The 26,400-nt window shown below is 54.7% G+C and overlaps 6 protein-coding genes across 6 annotated transcripts; 2 read left to right on the top strand and 4 right to left on the bottom strand.

Moving 5' to 3' along the window:
* Nucleotides 1-7,062: 7,062 nt before the first annotated feature.
* Nucleotides 7,063-8,648, bottom strand: CORC01_01622 (endonuclease/Exonuclease/phosphatase; the record flags this gene model as incomplete). The annotated part of the gene is made up of 2 exons (XM_022613276.1): nt 7,063-8,407; nt 8,467-8,648. 2 exons carry the CDS (start codon nt 8,646-8,648, stop codon nt 7,063-7,065), a joined length of 1,527 nt encoding a protein of 508 aa, XP_022480375.1.
* Nucleotides 8,649-10,861: 2,213 nt separating this feature from the next.
* CORC01_01621 (casein kinase I hhp1) lies at nt 10,862-12,398 on the bottom strand (the record flags this gene model as incomplete). The annotated part of the gene is made up of 4 exons (XM_022613275.1): nt 10,862-10,975; nt 11,084-11,613; nt 11,678-12,239; nt 12,387-12,398. The coding sequence occupies 4 exons, from the start codon at nt 12,396-12,398 to the stop codon at nt 10,862-10,864; spliced, it is 1,218 nt and encodes a 405-aa protein (XP_022480374.1).
* A 1,625-nt stretch (nt 12,399-14,023) lies between these two features.
* Nucleotides 14,024-14,221, top strand: CORC01_01620 (uncharacterized protein; the record flags this gene model as incomplete). The annotated part of the gene is made up of 1 exon (XM_022613274.1): nt 14,024-14,221. A coding segment is annotated over one exon (198 nt), but the record flags the coding sequence as incomplete, so codon positions are not given.
* A 623-nt stretch (nt 14,222-14,844) lies between these two features.
* Nucleotides 14,845-15,144, top strand: CORC01_01619 (uncharacterized protein; the record flags this gene model as incomplete). The annotated part of the gene is made up of 1 exon (XM_022613273.1): nt 14,845-15,144. A coding segment is annotated over one exon (300 nt), but the record flags the coding sequence as incomplete, so codon positions are not given.
* A 4,209-nt stretch (nt 15,145-19,353) lies between these two features.
* On the bottom strand, nt 19,354-21,576 carry CORC01_01618 (uncharacterized protein; the record flags this gene model as incomplete). Its single annotated transcript, XM_022613272.1, has 1 exon — nt 19,354-21,576. The coding sequence occupies one exon, from the start codon at nt 21,574-21,576 to the stop codon at nt 19,354-19,356; it is 2,223 nt and encodes a 740-aa protein (XP_022480371.1).
* Nucleotides 21,577-24,058: 2,482 nt separating this feature from the next.
* On the bottom strand, nt 24,059-26,056 carry CORC01_01617 (uncharacterized protein; the record flags this gene model as incomplete). The annotated part of the gene is made up of 4 exons (XM_022613271.1): nt 24,059-24,905; nt 24,972-25,227; nt 25,327-25,446; nt 25,540-26,056. 4 exons carry the CDS (start codon nt 26,054-26,056, stop codon nt 24,059-24,061), a joined length of 1,740 nt encoding a protein of 579 aa, XP_022480370.1.
* Between the last annotated feature and the right edge of the window lie 344 nt (nt 26,057-26,400).

Genomic DNA, 26,400 nt, shown 5'->3' with positions numbered 1-26,400 from the left:
TTGGTGTTCGGCGAGAGTGGGATTTCGTTGGATGAGTTGATGGGGAGAGAAGCAGTAAGCAGCTGCGCGCCAGAAGTCGGGACTGGAGCTGAATGCAATGGAGTGGATAGTTGGAGGTTTCCCGCCAAGGATTTCGTCCATGCCCAGAGGGTCGCGGTACGTACCCACCTTACCTTTCCTGAGCCCGGCTGCCCTACCTGAACTGCTAGTGACCTGCAGCCGTGGGAGCCCACCTGCACCGCTCGCACCTCCCACCTCCCAGTCGGCCAGTCACTGAGGATGGCTACCCCTAATCGGACTGCACGGGAGGCACCTCATGATTAGCGGGCGGTTCGCAGCCTGGCAGTCCCCTGCAGAGGGGTTACCCCTCTGCACCTTATTCGCAACCCGCCTGTCCGGCCATCCTTAGGTCACCACGCTCCACCTCTTCGTCAGTCTCATTCTCATCTCACCGATTGAACTCACCCGACTCCTTATTCAGGCAAATGTCATACACATCACATTTGTGTTCGCAATCCCTTGATCTACTTTGCCTTTTCAGTGATATGATGGCATCCATCCCCCTTCCGACATTCCAGTCTAGCTTGCCGCAGGCCAGGTAATTATGATAACACTCTTGTAACTCATCTGATAAACAGCCTCGTCAGCCTCTCGCGCGCGCATATTGGACCTCAGCTGTAATTGACTTGAGATACAAGTGAGATGAGTCTGAAAAAGGGAGCGCATCGCCTGGACCAGGTGACGTGAGATTGGCCCATCACCAGAGTGACAACCCATGAGCATGTGTCATGCCTGAGTCGGCTAGCTTCCCAAGGAGCTGAGACACTCCCCCGTGCTGTTATGGCAAGGAATCGGAGTGCTCACTGGGCGCAGAGATAACCCGGTCAACCTGCACCTTGCAAGCTGCTCTTGTCTCTCGACTTGCTTCTTTCTGATCAGCACGGCAATTCGCTCGCATACGGCACTGGGGTAACAAGAAGAGACAACAACCGACGCTCATGACGACACTGTCTCATGCGGAATTTCTCTTCTATTCTTTCGTCGGAGTAACTCCTACCTCTGGAAGATAGGGCTCCTGAATTCCAGAATCGCCCCTGGTGCTGACAGGCTGATTCATCATCCATAATGCAACGCCTTTAAATACTCGAGTGAAATGGGATAAAAAGAACAACACCCAGCAATGCCCATCCAGGGGGTTTGACCAACAAAAAATCCCTCACACGCATATCCCAGACCAAGGCCTAACAACTCTTTCCCTCATGTCCAAGCTCTGTCTCTCGAGCGCCGCTGACTGGGCGGCTCATTCTCCTGATTCTCGCTGCCAAATCGCATCCAGTACAGTTACAAGTTGGAGTATCATAAAAAGCATGCAAAGAATTACGGAGACCAACTTCTCCAAGCAAAACAACTCCGAGCGCATGATTCATACAATGATGTGTCGCAAAATTCGAGAAAGCTTGTGTCAAAAATCCTTGAAATACTGATCATATTTCTGGACCATGTCGTCCGTGTACGGCTCCCTCTTGCCGTCGTCCTCGGGGTAGATGTCGAAGCATTGCGCGTCACCGGGGTATCTGATCGGTGGAATGATGGGGCCCCGTACTCGTCGATGGTACAGTTCGTCCCAGTTGACGCCTCGGAAAAAGGGGTGCTCCTTGACCTTGGCGGCGCCTCCACTGAGGTTTCCGAGTCGTCGGGATCGGTCTACCGTGCAAAAGGATCTGATCAGATCTTGGGCCTCGGCCGACACTGGCGGGTCGTGCGGGAACATGACAGGCTTCTCGACAATTCTGCATAATCTGTTAGTGGTTGCGACCAAAAAGCTTTTTTGCTGCCGGCCGGCCTCTGCACCACTCACTGTTTGTATATTTCAATCGGGTTCTGGTGCCAGAATGGTGGGTATCCCGTCAAGAACTCATATATCAAAATGCCCAACGCCCACCAGTCCACCGCTGTCGTGTGACCTTTGTTATGGATCACTTCCGGGGCGAGGTATTCGGGAGTGCCGCAGAGGGTGTAGGTCTCGATGGGTTGGCCCGCGCTATTGCTCAACCTCTTTGCGAAGCCAAAGTCAACCAGCTTGATGTGGCCCTCCCCATCCAAAAGGAGGTTCTCGGGTTTGAGGTCACGGTAGGCAACGCGGCCCTGCTGCTCGTGCAGGTACTCCAACACGAGAACAATCTCTGCAGCGTAGAAGCGCGCCGTCTCCTCTTCGAAGCGCCGAAACTTGCGCAAATAACTGAACAGCTCGCCGCCAGGGACGTAGTCCAGCAGCATATACAAGTGGTCGCGGTCGGTAAAAGAGGAGATGAGATTCGTGATAAAGGGGTGGCCGGCAACATCGCCGAGAATTAGACGTTCGTGACGAACGTGGTCGATCTGTTTAAGCTTGATGACCTCTGTTTTCCGCAGAATTTTCAGAGCAAAGACAGTATCGCGCTCCTCCTCAGTCGCATTCGCTGGGCGCACAAGACACACTCGAGCAAAGGTACCTACGTGACGGTAGTCATAATTAGCAAACGGCCTTCCGAGACACGGTAGGTGCAGAGAGACACAGGCAACGGGGTGCAAACGGACCAGTTCCAAGCGTCCTTACGACGCGGAAGTCCTGAGGAGACAATTTCCGGGTTGCAATAGGTCCAGCTCCAGCGTCGGAATGTTGTTGCGCCTGAGGGTGGCCATTACTACTACTGCCTCTGCCCATCATCTTGGACAATCCTCCACCGACCTGATTCGGCAGAGGACTCGCATGCGCAACGGTGGCCGCCATATTGTGTAGTTTTTTATTGATGGCCGATATTCCCGTCATAAAGAGCCGAGGAGTTCGATTCGGGTCTGGGAGGTTGTTTGGTAAGGTTATCGCTCAGCTGGGCAGCACGTCGTCCATCACCGTCGCGGCCCGAAAAGCTGGTCGAGGTGAGTTGAGACAGTACAAGGCAATCCAGGCGCCGTGAGGTGGAAAGATGGGTACGGAGGGAGAGAGGTATGTGGTGCTCGTTGGGTCTCGTCAGTGGTCAATGGGAATTGTGGTGGTGGAAAGGGGTTCGGTTCGGGCCCGGCTTCGTCTGGTGCTGGGTCTGAGTCTAGGCCCAGATTTGGGGATCGATGTGGTTCGGAGGCTGGAACTGGAGCTGGCGGGAGACACTGTTTGTCCCCTTTGGGCAACTGACTGCTACAAACAAGGTGAGGTAAGGTAGCCGAGTACGGTTCGCGGCGTCTGATATGGGCGAGGGTATAATATCGTTCTTCTCTTCGTATGTGTTTTGTGTTCTGTGTTGTGTGTTCTGTCTCTGTTCTGTCTCTGTTCGATATGCGGTGGGAAGAGAGTGCGTCTTCTTCTCGTTGGGTGACCTTTGGGGCCTTTCAGCTTTCAGGGAGAGGAAAACCTTCAGATGAAAGGGCCGTGGCAATGACGAAAGGCAACAGAATAGACAGCTACATACTTTACGGTTGGAGCATTTATGGGGCGGACCGGGAGGGGAGGGGCACCACGACAACCACGCCGTGCGTCTGGCTGCTTGCTGGGTTGCACCTTAACTTGTGATTGCCGGGATGGGACGTGGAACACCACGTTATGGCCAGGCAAGAGGCGTGGGTTCTTGGCTTCTTTGCTACCCGACAACACGGGGGTACCCTCCCACGCCGCCCACCTTGCAAGTAAGATACGTTATGATACCTTGGCACGTGCTTGGGCACTACCCACGGCGTAGGTATGAGGCAAGGTATATCCCAAGTACCTCCTGTCTTCACCGCGTGGGCAATGGAAGGCCGTGTGGATGTGGATGCGCATTGTGTGGATGGGTCAGTCGCTCCTTTAACCCGCACTTGCAACCTCACCGACAGCTGCACTTTGACATCTCGGTCGCCGTTCTCACTCCCTCACAGCCCGTCCAATCCTAATCCACAGCTACCTCATTAGCCACCCGCGGTGCCGACCAGATAGAGTCGATGGAGAAACAAGTCTCGACTATGCAGCTTTTGCAGCGGGTGCGGCGTGTAATCCAGCGGAACCACCGACATACTCTTTCCTCCTTGGGAATGGCGTCCAGTCCACCAGGTGGGAATCCGGGGCCTCAGCCCATGTCTCGACTCGGCCCGCCTCGGCTTCACTCCTCTTCCTCTCTTCTTCGACAAGTCCGTCTGGAACATCCGCCTGGAACCGTCAGCTACGGAGGCTGTCCGTCACCCCCACATGGCACCGCTTCAGCTCTGTTAATCAGCTCGCACCACGGCAGTATTACGGGATCCTCGCCCCTTCCATTTCTTGCTGGTCCGTTCGCCTCTTCCTGCGAGCCCTGCCACCCCCTGTTGACCACTGGACTCGGACTTGCTGATATCAGCCGAGCCAAATTACTTTCAATCCGATGTCGTTTACGATTAGCTACTCCCGCCCGTCTTGTTTCTGGCGGCCCCCGACTCCCGCATTCGAGTAAATCTCCGAAACCCTGATGTGCCCAAGGACTGTCGGCTATTTCTTCGTTCAAGGGCCCTTTGGCAGATGTAACATATAGATCCCTTCCGAGACAACAAGGAGGAGACACCCATCCCGCCCATCGCATCAATCCAGAGCCCGAACTGCAGCGGACCGTCTCCCGGTTTCGCGTGGGCCTCAGTTTTGCCGTATGCTCTTCTATATTTGCTCACTCTCCGTCCTGCCGGTCATTCGGTGGCGCGCATCTTGATACGGCGTTCCATCGGCCACGAACAAGGGGCGGTGGTATCATGCCCTGCTTCCACCGGCATACGCTGCCGTGGCGTAGCAAATGTGGCTGCCAACGCGAATGAAAAGTGGCTCTGACGGGGCCTCCGGACGCTTAAAAGCCGATGAGGAGACGGTAAAGACAAATGAAAGGAGACGCAAACCCAACTGACAGATACAGTCTTGGACTAGGCAGACGGCGTCTTGAGGCGTTCCTGTTGAATCAACAGCCGTTGATGCCCCTCCTCCGAGGCTTTCGTCGCATCCAAGATATTTAGTTTCACACAGGGCTGCCTCTCTTCGTCAGCCAGATCTTGCCCAGGCCATGCGGTATCCGGTCCCGCGGGGAGGGAAAGGGCCTAATTAGTGTTACACCTTGCATGCAAGCGACTCTTATCGGCGGCTATGACGCAACGCTTCGATCTCATCCCACCTCTCGCCCACCGCCCTCAGCTCGTGTATTGACTCTTCCCGACGAACATCCGGCACGACATGCTTTCGGCTTCGCAATCTGAGCCGTTTCCACGAGGGCCTAGCAAATCAACCGCCGGCTGTTCACACAGCGTTGGGATGCATAGCCATTCTACTAAGCTCGCTCAAGCCCAACAATGCAATCACCTCGACTGAATTTCAACATCTCGTCATGGCCGAGCTAAAAAACTACACCATGAACTCGCCCGCTCCCAAGAAAGTTTGGCCAAGAACTGATATTTCCCAGGACTAGGAGACCTTGGTATGCCAGCAATCAGCCAACCAGAAACACATCACCGAGATCCTCATCAGCCCTTCGTCAGCGGCATGCGGCTTGGCCTGCGTCCTGCTTCCTTTACATTTTGATCCTATACATGAGTCGCGCCCGTGCCTGACTGCGGCGAGTGCCCGACAATTATGTCACTTTAGGCCCCAATGCACCGCTGTCTCCTCATTGCAAAAGTTCTCCCGAATTCCGAAGGTGCCAATTCGCCCGCTCGGCAGTTCCTGAAATAAGTACCAATTTCAAGCCCCAATACACAGATGAAAATATTCATTGTTGAGGTGGCACGGCCCCCGTTCGCTTCCGAGGATCGCGGCGTTCGTCGCACGCCGCATCTCGATTGTCTGTAGCAGCCTAGTGCGTTTCGAAAAATCCTTTGACGTTCGGCGTAGGTGTAAGGCTGAAGAACAGTTCTCTACACGCTCAATTGGGGCTGCGGTTTTACGCCTCGATCCGGCGATTCATCGGACCAGCTAACCCTTTATATGTCGCCCAAACGAACCTCGCATCGTCTTGACAATGACTGCCCTGTCTTGGGACTCGACTCCGTATGTACTCCCTACGTCCAGGGCGTTCACTCGGAAGTCAAGTGGGTTTCCAAGCGCACCATTAAGACTCTTGTGAGTGAGTATGAACTAGTTTTGTCGGGGCAGAGTTCCGGCCGGCCGCCACAGAAAATTTATACAAAGGTTCTCATTTGACAGACGCAAGTGAATCGCGAGAATTGGTCATAAGTCACGAAATGCCAAGCCAACATAACACCCCCACCCCTGAGCCTCAGAGTCCAAAGAGCAGTCTTCTTCAACTGATGTCGTTCCAGATGGCACCCTCTGCAGACACATGCGGATACGAAAGGGGAAGACTGGTAGGTGAGCAGTATTCATGGTCGGAGCAGTTCCGGCCCTTATTTTTCAAATTTTTTTTTCAGATAGTGAGAAGTCAACGGACGAGCCGGACCGGGATTCGGGACCCCTTTCTTTGTTCCTTCCCTCTCTCTTCCAGGGAGAACTCTTCCCAAAATGAACATGAAAAACCCTCATCTAGAGCTGCCAAAAAGGGGGGTTTATTCGTCTCGGGATGACCCTTGCGTCCCAAGTCCCCTCTCCCCCCCCTTTCTCGACCCGGCGGCCTGGAAACCCCGTAAGACGCCAGGACGCCGCTGACGAAGGTCACACGAAAGACGATTGTCTGTCGGAAACAGTTTGACTCGCTCCTCGTGTCAGCCGGATATGTCTTGACCCAATGTTTCCCTTTCAGACATGTTGGAATGTTCATGGCAAGATGAGTTAGCTAAAGAAGCTGCTGGCCCTCTGTCTGGATTCGATTGGTGTGTATTCTGCTTAGTAAAAAATACCTCGATGAGACTGAGCCCCTGACACCCAACATCAAAGTTGACAGGTTGTTAGTACACGAAACCAACGTCTTGAATTGAGTCTATCGTAATTCGAGTTCATGCTTTGTGTAATCAATGCTGCGCTCCTGCCAAATCCGCTCGCGGTCCTTCAACCCTCCATCGCTAAGAGCCGTCTTTTGCGTGTACTTGAAACTCCAAACGACAAACAAGGCCAGCGTATCATCAAGCTCCTATACGAATCGCCTTCTTTCATGCTCACTGGCTCAGCCACCAAGCACCTGCGCCCACGGCCAGCAGCGTGGCCAGTATTATCGCTCCCTGCTTAGTAGACCACAGAAACATGCTCCAGCCAACAAGAACTTCCTTCCGTCTTGCTGCCGCACGTCTCTCCCAGGCCTCAGGATCGATGGCTACAGGGAGCACGAGGCGAGGATCTACCGCATTGGACGCTGGAGCTTCTGTCGATGAACGGACAAGCTCCTTCTCGGTGAGTAGCGGAACCGCGGCTCTCAGGTACACGGCTCTGTGATCCGAGCTGCGGACTACAGGCATGGCGTCGTAGGCCTTGACGTCGACCTTTTGAGGCTTGGTCTTGATCCAAGAGGGGACATCCAAGTACAAGATGCGATCCGTCCAACCGGGATATCGATGAGGCGCAAACACCCAAGGCACGTCCTCCACGCCATCAACTTTTAGGCGGGTGTCGTCCGGGGGCAGAACGTTGTACTTGTAGGTCGGAGGGAATTTGACCTCCGCCTCACTCAGGCCATGCAGAGTACGTCCTGCCTGGCGTTCTCTTGTGAGCTGGTCCAAGGCAAAGAAGTGAGCATAATGGTGTTCGCTTTCGGGATCGAGACTAGGGAACGTTGCCATCGGTGGCGGACTCGTTGTTGAGATGCGATAGTTGAGATCGCCACCGACAAAAAGATGGGAGCTTGGCTTGAAAACAGAAATCTCTTGTAGCCGTTCCTGGAGAGCAAGTGTCTGTGCGTGATGCTCGTCATGCAAGAGGTGCACTGCTTCATCCCTGGCAACGTCGGTTTGGCTCTCTCCCTGTGCAGAGGGGGTACTGGGCTTGCTCTTCTTCGGGTGCAGAATGTCCTCTGGGTTCTCGAATGTCAGGCCACGCATGATGGTTGCCCAGTTGGCATTTCGCCTGGGCAGATTCCACTCCATTGCCGCAAGGTGTGTAGCCACGAAGGTGAGCTCCGTCTCCTTCTTCCCACCGTCGACCATTGTGCCTTCATACAAGACCCTGAGTGCCACAGCGCCTTTGTTGCCCATTTCTGCAGCGCCGAAGCCCACCTCTGCCTCTTGCACACGCAAAATTGACTCGGGGTTCCGTGCAAAGAGCATGATGGCCGTCATACCGACATTGCGAGCCCGGACCAGAGTGTAAGGCCGCACAGGTGTAGGAGCGGTAGGCTTAACCAATATCGTTTCGTCGTCGGCTTCATCGTGACTGTCGTCGTTTGGGGCGGTTTCGTTGGTGTATCTGGTAGCAGCAAGATTCAGGGCTTCTTCGAAGCGGGCGAGGTACGGGCTGAGAAAGTAGCCGCCGATGAAAGAGTACGATAACGGCGCGACCTCTTGCAGGGAGCTTGGAGGACGTGCTTGGTTAGCAGTGTTGAGGAGTGCAAGATCACGAGGGCCACTCACAAGACAACAACCTCTGGGAGTGGGGTGGCACTCTGCTGGAAAGCCGTGTGGAGGTTTGACGCGAAAACGGACGTGTCGATGAACTTCTTGGCGCAATTGAACGTCAACATGAACAGGTCGAGCGTTGAGGGAGCCATCTTGTCGGCGGGTGCGGTGGAGTTGACGTCGACAAGGGTCGCCATTTTAGCTGTCGGAGGTAACAGGCGCCGATGACGATTATCGATTTGGTGTGTGCTGGGATTACTCGGCTAGAGGTGGCTTACCTTGTTAGTCAGCTCTGTACGGATACCCCTCCTCTATTCCCAAATGCTCAGTAGAGTGTTGCTTAGATCGATGTGACCGGGTGAAAAGTCACAAGCGGGGATTCACAAAACCGAGAGGTTGTTGGGAGAAGGAAAAAATAAGGGAGGAGATGAAGGAGAAGAAGGACAACGAGGATTACGAAGTTTGACAAGAGCACGCGACTTAAGTCCTAAAACCATTGACATTGTCCTTGACCGGGCTCACCAAAATGGCATGGCAGGATCGCCTACGAAGCAGTTGCAAGTGCGGTCAACACTCAGCCACGCGCTAGCTGCCCGGTAGCTGCCCAGTAGCTTTCAAATTGCATTGATCAGAACCTAAGGAGACAAGCTCAACGCCAAATGCCCCGCTTCCAAGCTTGGTTTTTGCCAAAACTCACAATGAGAAGTTGCTAAACCCGACTTCAGACGGACGGTGATGGTGAAATTATGAAGTTGACTTGAGAGGTAGTAAACAAATGCCATCCAAAATCCTGGAAATAGTGCTGTAGTGACCTGACAGATAGCGTAGGTCAACTTGGGTGCGAATGATGCGATGAAAAAATAAACTTTTATCGTGATGCACGACATTACTGAGTCCGATTGGAATATGTCGCGATGATACGGATACAGATAAAAATAAAAATGGATATACTTTGCATCTGACGACATACATGAGGTACTGCTTCTGGCGCTTCATGCAGGCAGCTAGCTGGTCCATCATACGTGCCCTGCAATATGGAGTCGAGCGAGGCCACGCCTGACCCATAGAGCCAGCTAGTCTCATGACTTCAAACCACCGCTTCGCATTTCACATCCAAGCATAGGAAACTTGAACATCCACTTTGTTCAGGACATAGCATGCTAAGTCAAGGTTCCCCCGTCATGGAAGATGATGACTCTGGCTATTGCAGTGTACTGCTTCTTGGAGTCGTCGTAGCGACCTGGGCGCGGCCTTTCCTCTTCGGAGCACTCTGTAACATCGTAATTAAGTGTACCAAGTTATTCACCGCCAGATTCACAAGTTCCAGGAGACAAGATTCGCGCGACAATGTTAAATTGAGAAATTACCATGCGTACTTTGGTTGGTCCCGATGCCCACCGACAAGCCCACGATAACCCGTGCTCCGCCTCCATCATGTTGCAAGCTTGCCAGGCCGGTGAAAGCCCGTGGATAATGGAGGCGCAGTGTGGAAAGTCTGAGCACCCTTGTCCTGAGGACAACCATCTACACTGACCACCGGCGGAGCCATGTACAGATTGTCGATATCCCAGCACGTTGCCAGACCGCCCCCAAGAACACATAATAGTTGCCGGGGACCAGCTTAGGCAACCAGTCACCAGCCCTGGTGTCCCCTTCGTGCAGTATCTGAGTAACGGATTCCCAACCAACCGAACCGAATCAAAAGTCAAAGAAAAGATGCCAGACTCTTCCTCATTAGCTTTGCAATTGTCGTCCTCTTGCCGCCTGGTGTTTTTGCCGACTTGTTGAGAGTCGCAAATCTTGTCAGACCATGCCGGCAGGCTCGACATTTTGCAAAGGTTTCTGTCTTGCTGTCGACCCCTCACCTAAATACCTCCCCAGAAGCGGGCCTCGACGCGTGATTGACCAAGTGCGAAGCCGCGAATGAAAATCAACTCGTAATGCGCATAATCGAAAGAAAAGTAGAAGAAATAGAACAGAAAAAAGGAAAGACCGTCGGTGAACGCAGCTCCAACGCAACGACCAGGTGCAAGGTACGAAAACCAGGGCACTCAAGTTGGGTGTGGGGGGAATGTCTCGCGGTGCGGCCCGACGATGGCGCCTCGAAAAGTTGAGGTACCGGAAGTGCCGTTCGAGTTCTTCCTACCATGGAAACCGAACCATAGAGCTTTGGCAGCAAGATCTACCGGGCGTCTGTGAAATCGAGTGTCCTGTTATGAAGAATCGAGTCATTCGTAGAAATCAACCCACATATGTCGAAGAACGAAGTTGAGAATGCGTAAGGAGAATGCGACCAGTTCGCGTGGCAAGGCGTATCATCAAATTGACCCTGCTGGTGAGCAGAACCCGTACCAATCGTGATGTCTGGGAGCCATGCCACGGATGGAATAAAGCCAGTGAGCCGGTCTGGTCATACTCCAACGTGTTGGACAGAGAGCATGTGATTACCGCCGTCGAGGATCACTTCGGCAGATGGGAACTTGAACCATATGCTGGACTTGCGCCCTTCGTAGCCGAGCGCAAACTAGATCATTGTCCACTAGGTCAGCATGCGTTTGTCAGCAACAGGTTCAACAGCCGGCGGTCGGTGAGCTGCTTGGGCGGGAACTCACATCCTGTCACTTCCACCGACGGCACGGTTGGTATCTGGGGTGTTGACACCAGCACCAGATCCTCGTTCAATCACTTTGCGGCGCGAGCTGGGAAGGGCGTTAGGCTTATTAGCGCCAGACTGAGGGGTCGGCTGACCAGCAGTAGCGGCATTCGTGCGAGATGCCCGCGCCTTTTCATCCTCCTCCTGAGTGGCTCCTGCAGCCTGAGCAATTGCCTGAGCATTCTTCTGGTACTTGTAAACAGTCCAGTCGAAGACATAGTCGTACTGGAAGCCCTCGCGGACGAACAGATCACGGAAGATCTTGCGGAGGTAGCTGTAGTCGGGCTTGTCATCGAATCGGAGGGATCGGGTGTAGTTGAGGTAGATGGCGAACTCGTTGGGGAAGCCGCGGCAGAGGACCTCGGTCGGGGTGGTCATCTTCTTCTCCATGATGCGGTCGTATTTCTGCTTCTTGGTAGCAGCCTTAAGTCCCTGCCAGGGAAGAGATCCACGGCAGAAGTAGAGCATCACGTAGCCCAAGGACTCCATGTCGTCACGGCGAGATTGCTCTGCAAAGTTGTCAGTGGCCACGGGGAAATAGAACATGATGAGGTGGGCGGATAGACAACATACCGACACCCAAGTGGGTGTTGATGGAAGCGTAGCGGGCGGTTCCGGTAAGGTTCTTGTTCTCTCTGTAAGGAATGTGGAAGTGCGTCTTCGGGTCACGATACTTCTTGGCCAAACCAAAGTCGATAACATTGACCTGGTTGCCACGCTTACCAATGCCCATGAGGAAGTTGTCGGGCTTGATATCACGGTGGATGAAAGACTTGGCGTGGATGTACTCAATGCGGGAAATCAACTGATCAGCAAGAAGCAAAACAGTCTTCAGGGAGAATTTGCGGTTGCAGAAGTTGAAGAGATCCTCCAGACTGGGACCGAGGAGATCGAGCACCATGGCGTTGTAATCACACTCGGTGCCGAACCAACGGACGAAGGGAATGCCGACGCCGCCGGCCAAGGACTTGTAGACTCTGGCCTCATACTCAAGCTGGGGGTGCTTGGCCTTGACGCTTTCTAGCTTAATAGCGATTTCCTCGCCGGAGATGATGTTGGTGCCAAGGTAAATGTCACCGAAAGAACCAGAACCGATCTTACGACCGATGCGGTACTTGTTACCGACACGAAGATCCTGTCATCGAGATTAGCCGCAGACAACGACGACGGGGGAGAGCGTCTCAGTGAAGAGGTCGAGCACTTCGAGCCAGGGTGTGTAATGTAGCTCCTGGTGAGGCTGTATCCCATTTTCAACCAAGTCATCCCATTGCTATTCACTTACCATTGTGGTCATCTTGACTGATGTGTAGAGTCTGCACCTTTCGGATGCAGATTTTGGCGAAGTAGTTGGGTTGTCGACCGACGAGTCAAAGACTTTTTTGACAGCGGAGCAATGGGCTGGCCTGAATTACGAGATTAGCATTGATGCATGAGGCAGGAGAGGTATTTGATTTGTGACGTTAAGGCGGTGGAACGTAGGCGAGGACGTTGTGTGAGGAGAGGGAGGTGGTAGTTTGAGGAGTGGAGAGAGTTGGTCGAGGCCTTGGAAGAGAAGATTGAATGAGGCAAAGCTCGGATCCACCACCAGAACCCACGGTCAGCCCGAGGCTAGGCTGGGCAAAACGGACGAAGAGTGAATCGCAAGCAGAGGGGTGTGTGGTCCGAGGCCGTAAGTGATTGTTGATGGATTGAGGATCGAGGCGATTGGGAAGGGATGCAGCAAAAAGGGGAAAAGAGGCTTACCTGTCGAGAGTTCGCGCGTGCTTGATATCGAGAGAGGAGGAACGAGTCGACGTGCTCTGCGGAGGAAGTCGTGTGCGTGGTGATTTGATGGTACCTGTGACGAAAGAGGCCGACCGAGTGAGTATGGGCTCGAGGTCGAGATGGGCTGAGGGGTGGATGGGTTGATGGATCGATGATGGGGGCGGGAGGGTGTGATTTGTAATTGATGCTATTGAAATTGGAAAAGGGTCTCCAAAGCTAACGAAAGCCGTGTCCAAAGAGGAGGGACAGGGACGGTCTTTGGCAATCAAGGGCTCGCAATAGAGATCGTGGGGTGAAGAAGGGAAGAGCAAGAAGAAGGAGGGAGGAAGAATGGGAGGATGGGAGGAGGGTACCTTAATGGGATGGGAGCCCAAAAGTGGAGGCGACAAGGCAAACGGAACAAGCCCAGGGAAGCAGGCGCGGGCGTGGACCACCACCTCAGGCGGCAGACTGGGTAAGGGCGCGAGGTGCGAAGGAGGGCTGGCGGCGGGCAGCGGGCGGCGGGCGGCGGACCACTGAGGCGGACAAGCGCTGGGTGCTGAATAGGACACGGAGACTGGACGGGGGGAAAAGAAGGCATAAATGGAAGGAGACGATCTGCCTTAGGGAGGTACCTTGGGTAGGTGCCTTGGGCAGCCTGAAAGGTACCACCTCGGTCAGAAATCCGGTGGCAGGTACACGCTGTTGCACGCTATTATTGCCGAGGGAGGCACGTACCATATCCAAGTTCCTGCCCTCCAGTCCCAGGTCCGGATACCTGCCTTCTACCTGGCCATCCCCTCTCCCACACGGCATTACATAAGGAATTTTACGGTATCTCAGAGAGTACCTTTGCAAGCGTCGTTGGTGGTTCGCGGCTACCCGTCCCTGCAGTCGTCAACTTGACGGGATCCCGCGTACCTTAAGGTAACCTACCTCGGGCATCGTCCCCTGCCCAGTCGACAGTCTGAACTTCTCGCCTTGGCTTGACTACCATCATCACAAAGCATCTGTCTACCTATAGTTGTTCGCCTCGAGAATTTTGCCCGTCTGTGACCTCAAAGAGCCTCCCGAGCTCCTTTGCTTCTGCGCCTGTCGCAGATGCCATGCCCTGGTCGCTTCGCTTCGCTTTAGCTCATCTCACCTCACTCACCAGCTGGACAAACCACCCCAGATATCAAAAGAAACACCGGCAGAGAAAGCGAGCCTAGTGCGACTTCACCAAGGCACAGCTTTACCACGGTCCTTACCAAGGCACACCAGCATACCGACACAATGATACAAACACGACCGCGGCGGCTCAACCACTACAGTTGCGACGACACTCGACACAACCTGACCAGTGACCGGTCAACCAAGCCCCAAGTAGGGTGATATGTGGTCTGGCCAAGCACCAGCTCATCCTCATCTTGAGGCCATCTTGAAATTGGAACACCGCACTGGCCATGCAATTCAATGCAACCAACGTCTCTTCGCCGGGTCACTGGACAACGACGGGGAAATACCTGGTCGAGACATTTGAGGCCCCTCGGCAGCCCTAGTCCTACGGCGGCCCACCCGCCCAACGTTCCACCGCCCCAAGGGGGAAATTCCAGAGCCTGAAAACCGCTACAGGCGCCCCCAACCCCGTCTCTCCAAGACCCAGGAACCCTGTCTCGAATCGCTACATTCGGAAGACGAGCCTCCAGTCTACGGAATGAACGTGAGTTGGACATGCTGGATTGGGGCCTTCAATGACACGGAATGATGCCAGAGGGGCGACACCTGACGGCGGCAAAGGACCCTGGATTGGCCACTCAAACCATTGTACTCTGTGAAAATTTCCTCCAAGACGACCTGGTATCCGGACTCAAGGCTCTTTGTTATGGAGACACTGTCAGGAGAGGCTTCGAGCAGATGGACAGTTGGTTGTCCTTCAGCATTCCCAAGATAGCCAGGGCTTCCGTCATCGCAACCCGATATCCACCACGGAACCCAGTGGCTTTTGAGATAGGTAACCTACCAGGCTGCAATCCGACCAAAATCACCTGCAGCTGACGACGATCCATTTGTCGCCGGGCTACGCGCAGAGCGCGAACCACATCTTCAGGATCCATGCCGGAACCACCCCCCTGAAGCAATGCCTTCCCACGACGGTCCGCAAGCAACTAGAGACAACGGGCGTACGCCCTTGCAAGCCAACCTTGTTGACTTCTCAACTCATCCTGCCATTTGCGTATCAGCATCAATTGGAACATTACCAGTCTACGACTACACGGCCATTGTCACGCCAATTTCCAACGGGAGTCGCCATATAATTCCAGGACCAATATCAACCCCCCATCATTTGGCATTGCCGCATTTACCAGCGTCTACTTATCCCTCAGGTGACACTGCTCCCGCCAGAGTAGGTAGGATGCGCTAATCGCCGACCAGCGAGAGCCTCACCGCTCTTAGTCGTCTCCCCCGCAACGAGATCACGACGCTCGAACCCCCAAGGAAGAATAACTCCAGACTGTCGGTCAGAAGACCAGTCATAAATCGGACGGTCGAGGGCACCAGCGCTGCAAGATCGAGATACCTATTTTCAGTGCTGTACAGGGGCATATCCTTCCGGCCTGAAGCTGACATAACAACTCAATGCAAACCGAAAAATTGGCCATGTCAAGTCAGCACCATTGAATGAATGGCATAATCATCGGCTCGAAGGCTTGCTAGAACCGGCACAGTGCCACCTCCTTGGTCATGCAAAAACGGCCCCTCGGATGTCGCTGCTGGCATCCGAGATATCATCTTCCGATGCCCCAAGCCCCCTCCCTTGGCCCTCCCTCCTTAAAACCGTACAGGATCTCCCTCAAGGGGCGGCATTAAGGGAGATCTTTGTCGGACCCTCCGCCCCCTCGCCTACGATGCACCAGAGAGAGGCAAAGGCCTGTAATGCAACCGCCCATCGTGGACAGCATCTCATCTCTGGCCTTGCCGTCTTTCAGATGCGCCGTGCGCTAGAGGAGCACGCTGTGGCGTCGGGGCAAACGCCATGGAAGCTATTCGACGGCGCCCACGTCACTTTTGTCCAGGTCTTTCGGTCGGCCCCGAACAACGAACAAAGTCAAAGGCCCTGCAAGGTTGCATGGCAATTTGAGTAAACAAGCCAGCATTTCCCGGCATCGCTGTCTACTGATCAGGAATTTCCGCCGTGAGTGACAGCCAAAATCTGGATTTTGCCCTCAGCTTGGCCGAAGCTCGCGACTCAGACGTCCGAACCGTCCTATTCAGCCAACTGTGTCAGAGTTGGGCACCAAACCTTAGACAACGATCCCTAGCGTTTCTTTCGCTCTGCCTCCGAGTAATTGGGCCCTAACCCCGAACACCTACACACACACTCTCTCTCTCCCCCCATCAGACTTGACTGAGGCATCGCGGGTATTTGTAACCGATAGAGGCTACTTACGCGACAGAGAATGGCTGTCCGTCGTCTGTCACTACCTTACTGCAAATGATACTGGCATTTAACAAGGCGCCTAGTTTGTTTGGCAATCAACATTAGCCGCCATCCAGCAGCATAATTTTCTTTGACCAGGTATCTATTATTCACCCACCTTTATAAAGGAGCCACGACTTTGTGGCGGCAACAACACCTGCGCTTTCTCGGCCTTGAATAGGTGCTGCGTGGTAATAGCTACAATCGACCTTAGGAGGCCGCCTCGGAAAGGCAATCAAATGCCTCTTCCCATCTCTATCCGTACTCGGCTGTTAGTTGGGAGTATCCGTAAGCTTGCCTCAAACCCCGGGGGGCAGCTCCAGTGACTTGCATAGTTATGTCCTAAATTAGACGTTCGAGAAAAGTGGTGGATGACATTCTGGAAGCTCACCGCCGTTAGCGGCGCTACGGTGCGCCTCGGCAAGATTTCGATACATTGGGCCGCATGCACGTCTCGAAACAGGAGACAATCCATCACGCCGTCTCCGTAGTGTCGGTTCAGGAATCTCACTTATTCTTCTACAGGCCAACGGGCGTCCACTTCGCTTTGTCCCTTGAGATGCCCAGACTACCGAAATCTAGACCCCGCCGAAAGATCAATGCTTTTGTTTCTCCCCAGAACCTGTCAGTCCAGCGTCAGCAGAGCTATTAATTCTGGACTCTGACACCAACCAACCGCGAGGCAACCAGAGCCTGTAGGAGGGTGCCTAAGATTTGGAGTGGCAATTCCATTGTTCAGAAAGGTTTTTGAGGTATTGATCTGGAACTGTTACCAGCAACCGCGTCCACAAACAACATCCGTCTTACCAAAATGGTTCAATGATGAAATGTCGCGGCAGAGAGGCTGATGTGTGCTTGACGATTCGCAAACTGTTGCCGATGCTTCCAAGACCCCCGCAAAGCCGGGTAATCGAGAGCTTACTGTGGGAGGACACCCTTCAACCTCAAGGCCGATGCGCTTCTGGCCAGTGCCGATCCCTTTCGGGCTTCCCCCGTCAGCCAATCCACCCGCAGCTCGGACTACATCAATGGGCCCTCTCCATCACATCACCGCCCTTCGATCGCCTGGTCTCCCCGCCTCTTGGTTCATTTGGCTTTGGGAGGTGCTTGGCGCCGTCCTCACCGAGTATCTGCGAGTTGCCTGATGTTGTCTGCTTCTAGCCATCTGACTGGGACACCAAGGTCACAAGATCTCGGCGGCTGCATGTCATTGAATTTGGTAACGGGATAACCATTGTCTGACCTCTCACAGCAGGTTTATCTGAAGTTGATTCGCGCGACTGGATGGAAGAAACCTGCCAATCGAGCCATCACGGAAATCCCTTTCATTACGGCGGCTGACGCGGGAAGTACTCTCGGCCTCCTCAAGCTGCCTTTGGATTTCCGGTGTGTATGATCTAGTCACATCCCATGTCCGGTGTAAGGGCCTTGAAACGCCGTCAGACCATCCACTAAAGCTCCGGGCCGCAACACAAAGCCACGAGCGCCTCTGCCATCCTTCCGGATCACCGGGAAGATGGGGTCGATTTGAGTGCGGCCGGGGGTTCTCGCCCGGTCTGTAACGGCTACGTGTGCCTTTATTTCCAACGCCGAGGTCACCTCTTCCTTTCGCCGGCAGCCGACAAGGTTCAAGGATGGGATGAGCGAGGTTATTGTCAGATTATATCCCTCGGCAAATGAAAAAAGAATGAAGTTTCTCATCTGCCAGATCATCTGCCAGCCTTTCAAGAAGCAGACTACTCACTGACGCCCAACTCTACACGGATCATTTCCGCACCTCGAAACTTGAGATGAACATTGCGCGGCACGCGACACGTAGGAGGAAAGAGAGTTTTATTTTATCCCGCTCGTCGGGCACCGACCGAGGAAGAAATTCCTGGGCACAGCTTGCGAAGGTGCTAGAGAGGAACCCAATCCACGCCTGATTCCTATGTCAACCTTATCTCGAGGCCGCTTCCATGCTTTCTTGCGCATCTTTTTGCCTGCACTGCGCTCGGTCTTCCCGGAATGGCCCTACATCGCTGCTGGGCCCTGCATAATGGTACCGCGCACTCTGGCACGAGTAGGCATGAACGTTGAAGCTCATGACGCTGACAGGGCGCGTTGTATCAGTTTCTTACTGATCTTCGGGTCATTGTCAATGACATCATGTAAATGGGCTTCAGTATTAACACTGTTGATAGGCCTCTCGATCACTTTAGTCTGCCTAAGTCCAAGGGAATCGGATAACCCACCCCTTCAGGTCGGTGTTGAGGTTCTTGGACATAGGTAAGGACTGGCTTGGAGATACAGACTCACATCAAGTACTCTTACTTCACAGTGTGACGCGGAATTTCGCAGGACGATCGTCTTCCATGGTCATGGTACCCAATGTCTACGTTGCACTAGCTTGATTCCAGCAGAGTTCAAGGTGCAGTACATCAGGTTTGTATATATCTCAGCCAGCCGCATGACTACGTCGTCAGGTCGGAGCCCAAAACCATACTCGCTTGGGACGTAACTTGTCGCGTCAGATCCTGAGTCGCGTGGCTTACGCCGACATCCTGGAGGCATGGGACGTCATCCCCGCAAGCGCGCGTCTCGCTCGGTCCAACGGCCACGCACCACCAGGGTAAAACTTCCGGCTTTGAGCATTCAGAAGTATCCGGTGGCTGTGCCTCCGTCGTTCTACTTTGCTTATGGGCAAACCCGTTCTCTAGGAAGCTGGTTCGAGATACCTTAAACCCGCGGAAATGCGAGCAGGCCATCGGCACGTCGTGTGCTGGCACTGAAGTCTTTCACGGGAGTCTGATCCTGAACATGCGTAGTTCTGGCGGCTTGACAGTTGCAGATGAAGCGAATGTGAAGTCCTCGTCAGCATGACGGCAAAGCCCCATTCAAACCATGTTGTTGTTGTTTTGTCAACTCCTGCTTGCAAATGCAGCTTTACCCCCCTTTCAGGATGGACGAGTCACGCCCTGATTCTGATGTGACGTCTGGGAAGTTGCATACGTTGCTACATCACTTTGTCAGTCTCGCAGCCCAACAAAGAGACGCATCATGCGAGTTACACACGTTGAGAAGGGGCGTAGCTCTGCTGTTGCTGGTAATGTTGCTGTTGCTGCTGCTGCTGCTGCTGCCCCTGAGATGTTGACGGCCGGTTCGGGTACTGATAGTTCTGCTGCGTGAACTGGCTCTGGCTCTGGTTCTGGTTTTGGTACCAGTTTTGGGGAGGCCGGTAGTATCGGCTATCCTGGAGATAGGGCGTGATGGTCTGGTCCACGAGCTCGGTCGTCTTGGTGAGCAGCTTCCGCGCCGTGGCGCTGCTGAAGAGGCGGGATTCGGCTTTCGGTGGCGGGGCTTGGTAGTTTGGCCGGGTTGGGGGAGGAGGTCCGCCGTAGGGTGTGAGGGCGCCGTAGCCCGTGTGCGGCGTGCCCGGCATGGTAGGAGAGTTGCGAGGCGGGAGGGGTGGGGGTGTCGGTGTCGGCTGCGGCTGGTAGTATTGGGTTCCGTTGACGTAGGTTGGTTGGCGGACCGGGGGCGGCGGCATGTTGTAGCCTGTGAATTGCTGTTGCAGAGGAGAGAGGGATTGGGCGCCCATGCTGGTGGGAGAGTAGGTGTACTGCGTCGGCGGAGGGCTAAGGGGTAGCGGGACGCCGGCTGGGTTTGGTGATAGGTTTTGGAGAGGGGGCGGTCGCGATGGAGGGAGCCATTGTGTCTGTGTGGGCGTTGGCGAGGTGTTTGCTAGGTGCATTTGGGACATGGCCTGGTTGTACGAAGGCGGAGGAGATGCGTAGGGTTGGTCTGAGAAGTGTTGGGAGGCCTGGGAGGCTCCATGCGACGTCGACGGTCTCGATGTGGACGCTATTGGGCTGTGATGGGCCGAGAGAGAGGGTGACATGGCTTCCTGTCGGGCGTAGGAGGGTTGCTGGGGAAAGTAGGAGCTCACGGGGAGGGTTGGCGGCAGAACGGACTGTAAGATGACTGGTGATACGGAGGCGGGTTGGGTGTAGGCGGGTTGGGGGTGAGGTTGTGATTGTTGCGGATGGTGTTGATGCGACTGTAGCTGTGGATGCGGTGCCGAGATGCCCGTTGGCGACGGCGAAAAGTGCGAGGGCGCGAAGGAAGGGGAGACAGGTGAAGGGGAGCCAGCAGGACGGATATGGAAGGGGAGCGTCGTTTGAGGCCCCGACTGGTGGTGAGGGTGGGAGTCCGCTGTGGGGATGGACGGACCTTCGGCGGGATACGGGAGCTTGGATGCTTCGGGGGCCGGAGCGGTAGAGATTGCCGGACTTGGGGACCGGGATGGACGTGGTTGCGCAGCCGGGGACTGCGGCCGGGCGAGCCTTAACGGTGCCGGAGCTAGTTGGGACAAGTCGGAGCCATTGCTGCCCTGGACTGCCGGCGCTGCTGCTGTGAACTGCAGCGGCTGAGGGGGCGTCACATCATCCGCGACACTGCTCGAAGATCTGCTTGCCTGCCCGCTAGACTCCTCGGTAGAACCGGTCTTTACGATGCGCAGCGGTTTCACCGACAGCGTCTGGTCTTCCGGGGTTGCGTCATCCTTGCTCGGCGTGGCGGAGTGGGTGTTGCGCGGGGGGATGTCGTCTTCGAGGAAGAAGCCCCATGGGTTCGCCTGGATAAGAGGCTGGGGCGGCGGGGCCTGCTTCTGGCCCGTTTGTTGATCTGGGTCGTCGTCGTGTTTGGTTTCCGGTCTGGCTGCGGCAGGCGATGCCGGAGGTGGTGATGTTGATGATGCTGCAGCGACGGAAGAGGCGGAGGCTATCCTGTGCGGTTTTCTGGGGATTTGATGGGTCGCGGATTTGACTGCGACGGCGTCGTCAGCGGGCATCTCGTAGGCGACGGGGCCATGTTGTGTTGCTCCGGCACTCGGCACTGGGGTTGATGTGGTGGTGGTGGTGGTGGTGGTGGTGGGTGATGACGTCGATGTCGGTCTCGGGACTGAAGCTGGGACTTCTAGCTCGGCGAGGAATTGCTGCTGGGCGGCGGGGTACTGCCATTGCTGCTGCTGCTGCTGCTGCTGGGTTGGCTTGCGATGTGGTGGTTGAGGAGAAGTCGGCCTGGAGGCGTATTGAGGCTGCCTGGGAGGGTTGTAGTATTGGGTTTGCTGCGGCGGTTGGTATGGTTGGTATTGCTGTTGATATTGAGGTTGTGGTTGCGGCGGCTGTGGTTGTTGAACGTAGTATCGCTGCTGCGGTGGGTAAGGCGCCTGCTGTTGCTGCTGCTGCTGCTGCTGATTCGAGGGTCGGTTTCCTTGGCCGGTGCCCATTGTCGCGTCTGGGCTTGCCCGACGCTGCTGCTTCTGCAGTCTCATTCGAACCAAGTGTGTGCTGCTGCTGCTGCTGCTGCCCCCCTCGTGAGTTCCCTCCCGCCACAAGTCGAGGCAAGATACGTTTCTGGTAATTAGTATGAGGGGTTGAGTAAGTGGAAAGAGAAAGAGAGAGTGAGAGATCGGAAAGTGGTTGGGAGGAAGAGCCAAGGTTTATTTTTTTTTAGCCTTATGGATCACCCTCCCACACAGCCGCAGCGCCCTCTACTCTTCTCGGCCTAGCTTCTGATGGTAGCTGGTCGTTGTTCGCGTGTGCAACCTGAAGATCCTCGCTCGCCTCCCCGCCCCTGGAACCTTCATCCTCACCCCGGTTCAACCGTTCACGAGGATGTTAGTTCATTGTTGGGTCCAGCCTCTGTTCGGGTTCGGACACCTGCTACGGCCGGTCCACCGACCCATTGTCCGGGGGAAGAATTCAATGTCGCTTCTCAATGGTTCAAATCCGTGTGTATTCAATTTCAACGGGTTCCCGATTGAGTTCAATAAAGTTGCGTCAAGGATATTACACGTAAACGGTAAATGAAGAAGAGAAAAAGTCCCCGAGCGCTGCCGAATTACCCTCAGGCTTTGGAGCCGGAGCTGGAGCTGGAGCCTGGATTCCAGGAACCAACTGAACCCCCAACCCACTTGATCCTACTCTGGATCCATGGACTCTCCACCCCTGTTCTACAGTATTCCCGTGGTCGCAGTGAAGGACACCGCTCGTTGGGACTGGGACGAAAGTCTGCTGCCTGTCACTGCCCTTGGTTGCCAATGAACCCACCCCTGCTAGAGCTGGTTTATTAGTGGAATGATGCAAATACGGATGGGGATATTGAAGCCCCAGCTGAAGCGGAAGCCTGGGGAGATGGGCAGATGGGGAAGGGGAGAATGACAGGGCTTCTGACCTGCAGGGACGATCTTTTGTTTTTGATTGGTGATATGTCGTCGCGGCCGTCGTCAGGGGGGGCTGAGCTGAATATGGAAAACTGACGGTTTGTTTGCTGTGCAACTGATGATGACTGAGGTGGATGATCGGGGGGCCAACAGCTTGAGCTTCTCTAGAGCTGAGCCGATGCCCTAACGCCTGGGATTTTGCTCGCGGTTTGTGCCGCTTTCCCGTCTCCTTTCGTCAATGCATGTCACTGCCGATGCTTAAATAATGGTAGGAAGTTTAGTTGCCGTACCAGACTATTTTCTTCCTTGTTGGGTGCTCTAGCAGATAACCCCCTACACTGCATCATCGTGGCAGACAGCCCAAACATAATCGCAGGAGAAGAGGAACAGGCACGTGGGTGTATCGCAGCCACTCCCTAAGAGTCCTATAAAGTCAGTCCGAGTTCCTCCATTCCTGCGATCGGCGAGGACGGCAGATAGTATGACGCCAGCATCTGTTCGTCGTGACTTCAGTTTGTACTTCAGCGTCGACCGCCTGACTGCCTGCAACTAGTCAAGTGTGGGCGGGTATATCTTACAGAAAGCATAAAGCTCACAAACGACGAGGCCCATTATTTTTCTTCAATTTCTCTAGCGTACTCAATGCCAATTACTGGGAATCAACAAAAAGTGCCAGGCAGGAAGGGCGACTATTGAGTATATGTTGACTAAATCGACTCATCACCTTACCTAGCACTACCCTATGCAGAGCATCTTCCACGAGATTGCCATATTGGAGAATTTGCTCCTCAAGCTGATTTCTATGAAAATGGTCCAAAGACAAAAATATATTCGCGGATGAAGATCTCTATCTAGCAGACTCCTATGCAAAGTAGCTTTTTTCTGGGCCATTCTCCAGCATGTACAGAGGTTATGGGTTGCATTCTCACAACTTAACTGCCCAGAAACGCCTAGTTCTGGCTCATAGGAGTCATCCGCACAATGTTAAAAGGTCTGAAGTTTTGAGTATCTTTCAGAATAGAGTTACCTGTGTGTGATGGATAAACTTCAAGCACAATTGTCGGCATCAATACATTTCGTACCACTCTCATTTGCTAATCGTGCCAGAACACTCGATTCTACAGCAAGCTGGTCATCAGCATGAGGGAAAGCAGCAAGGGTCTCTAATTCAAGGCCTATGAGAACTTGGTTGATTCATCCATTCCTGTCATCTACTAGTAATGGCGACCGGGAAAGTACAAAAAGAGGCTTCGAAAAGATTATTCCTACCTTAGTCCATGCTGAAGCCCGACATTATCGTACGTTTACCGGCAGGCCCACACAGAAAATTCGACAAAATAATAGGTTGTTATAATCCTATCACGCAAGGTCCAACTGTTTTGTTCCAGTTTTGAGGTCGATGGAAAGGTGATGTGCCGCTTGGCAATGTGTCGTCTGTTCATCACTTCCCATAGAGCTCTTCAGAAACACGTATAAAGCCTCAAACTCAGTAGAGTACTTAGACGATACGCAAACTATCACCCCTTCAAATTCTTCGAACCCCCGCCTAGTCAACCCTCTTCAAGCTGAGCTTAAACGGCTTGGGCAGCACACTCTCGACCCTACCGTCCTCGCCGTACGTGAACTCAAAGTGATCAAGCCCCTTGTAGTCATACGTCGTCCGGTCCATCGACAGCCAGGACACGCACGACGCGTTGGGGAAGAAGAACAAATCATCAATCGCGTCCCGCTGCTCCGCCGTAAACGTGTCAAACAGCGCCCTCCACGCCGTCGTGTTGCCCTCGGCCAAGCCCGTGGGGTACAGCCTCGCCGTCCGGCCCGTGGCGGGCGGGAGATCCGTCAGGTTGACGCCGAGAAACACGTACCGGCTCAGGTTCGGCACCACCTCGAACCCCTTCATGTACCAGTCCTCCAGCAGGAGGCCCCACCCGTCGTCCAACGACACCGTCAGGCTCGAGTTGCTCACCGCGTCCGCGTACGTCCCCGCGATCGTGGCCCGCGCCTCGTCCCGCGCCGCTTCGTCGAGGGCGCGGAGGAGGGGCGGGAGGAGCTCGTTCATCTTGAGCGTGTAGTACGAGAAGGCGGCCGCGCTGACCTCGGGCCCCGCGACGAGGATCGACATTGTTATGCCGTGCTCCGGGACCAGGGCCAGCCCCGCGTGGTAGCTGATGAGGTCGCCGCCCTTTGTGTAGAGCTCGACGAGCCGGCCGTCTGCCGTGATGTTGTCTGAGAGGATGCCCTCCCACGGCTTGCCGACGAAGCTGCCCGGTGCTGAGGTGAAGACGGAGGGCTTGAGCCACCTGCGCGTCTTGGCCGGGTTGAGAAGGCGGTTCTGGAGGACCGCGTCGCCGAATCTGAGCATGTCGGCCGTGCTCGAGTAGATCCCGCCGGCCCTGTGGAGATTTCCATGTTAGTGATCCGACGTGGATATGGCTGGGATTGAGACTGGGTGAGCTCACGGGTCCAGAGCTCCGAGAGTGAAGTTAAAGTACGTGTCGTTGCTGGGGATGAACAGCGTCTCCAGATTCTCGGGCAGCTTGCCGTACGTGGTGTTGACCATACCCGCAGGTTTTAGTATGGACTCGAACAACACTTCCTCAAAGGACTTGCCCGTCGCTCCCTCGACAACCAGGCCTACGAGAGTCGTGCCCAAGTTCGAGTAGACGGGCGTCTGGTAAGCGGGGTACACGGGCGGTCGGCGGTTCTTCATGGCGTCTAAGAACTCTGCACTTGTGTTAGTTACCGGGGTAGGCTCCCTACGGGAACTTGGAATTCCCACAGTTGGGATTTACTCGAATCTCGTGATTCACTTACCCTCTCTCGAACAGCCCGGGAGACCCAGAAAGCCTCCGCACTTCGGCTTCTCCTCCTCAGAGACAGGAGGCAGCCCAAGGGACTCCCAATCGCCAGGATACGCCGCGCCGTCCGTCATGACTACCGTTGTCAAAAAAAAGTCAGCTACAATGCCCTCATCCCAATCCGCCCAGGAACATGAGCCGGCAGGGAGGATCTTCATCTTGATCTTACCATCAGCACCGACCCCAGCAATATGCACAGCAGCCGCCTCAACAGTGACATCCTCCCAATCAACATAATCCAACGCGCTCCGCCCCTCCGGCACATCCCTCAACTCGGGGATATACTTTGCAACAGAGTCCTCCCACCGAATCACATCATCCCGCTGCAGCGCCGCGAGCACCGCAAAAACTTTACTCACGCTCGCGAGCCGGTACACGGTGTTCCCGTCCACGATCTGCGCGCCCTGCGGGTCGCGGTCCCGCGGCGTGAAGTGGAAGTCCACAAGCGGCGGGGCATCGGCCGGTTCGGCGGCATATTTGACGCCGATGGAGACGGCGGAGCCGTTATAGGCTGCCGTTTCGGCCTCGAGGGCCGCGATGAAGGTGGAGATGGCAGCGCGGACGGCCGGGTGGGTGCTCGGGGACTTGGCTTGCGGAAGGACGGGGCCAAAGGGCGGGCATTGGTACGGCGTCGCGGTTGCGAGGCCCGCGAGGGCCGTAGCTAGGAGGGTGAGTGAGGAGCGCATTGTGCGGCCGAGTTGGTCGTGTCTCGGATTGTGGTGTTCCGTCTACAAACTCGTGTCAGTCTGCTGAACGACGTCGGGTGTGAAACCAAAGTCTTTGCTCGTACGTAGAACTTATCACCACCCGAGTGATCAAGAACGAGAGTGGTGCTTCAGTCACTCGTTTCATTCCTACCTCTCACTCGCTACCCAGTCCTCGCGATTCACAAAGCAATAACATACTTATATACTTCCAGATAATTGTCTCACCCTCTCTTTACCTCCGTAGACAGGCTCACGCGTCTAGAAGTTCGCCGACCTTCCACACCTAGCATGGCGCGTTCAACATCCTCGTTCAACATGCAGGT

Source organism: Colletotrichum orchidophilum (genome assembly GCF_001831195.1).
Source record: "Colletotrichum orchidophilum strain IMI 309357 chromosome Unknown Scaffold_8.1, whole genome shotgun sequence".
In the NCBI taxonomy this organism is placed as follows: Eukaryota; Fungi; Ascomycota; class Sordariomycetes; order Glomerellales; family Glomerellaceae; genus Colletotrichum; species Colletotrichum orchidophilum.
Note: the sequence above shows the minus strand (reverse complement) of the source record. Positions and strands in the feature narration are given on the sequence as shown.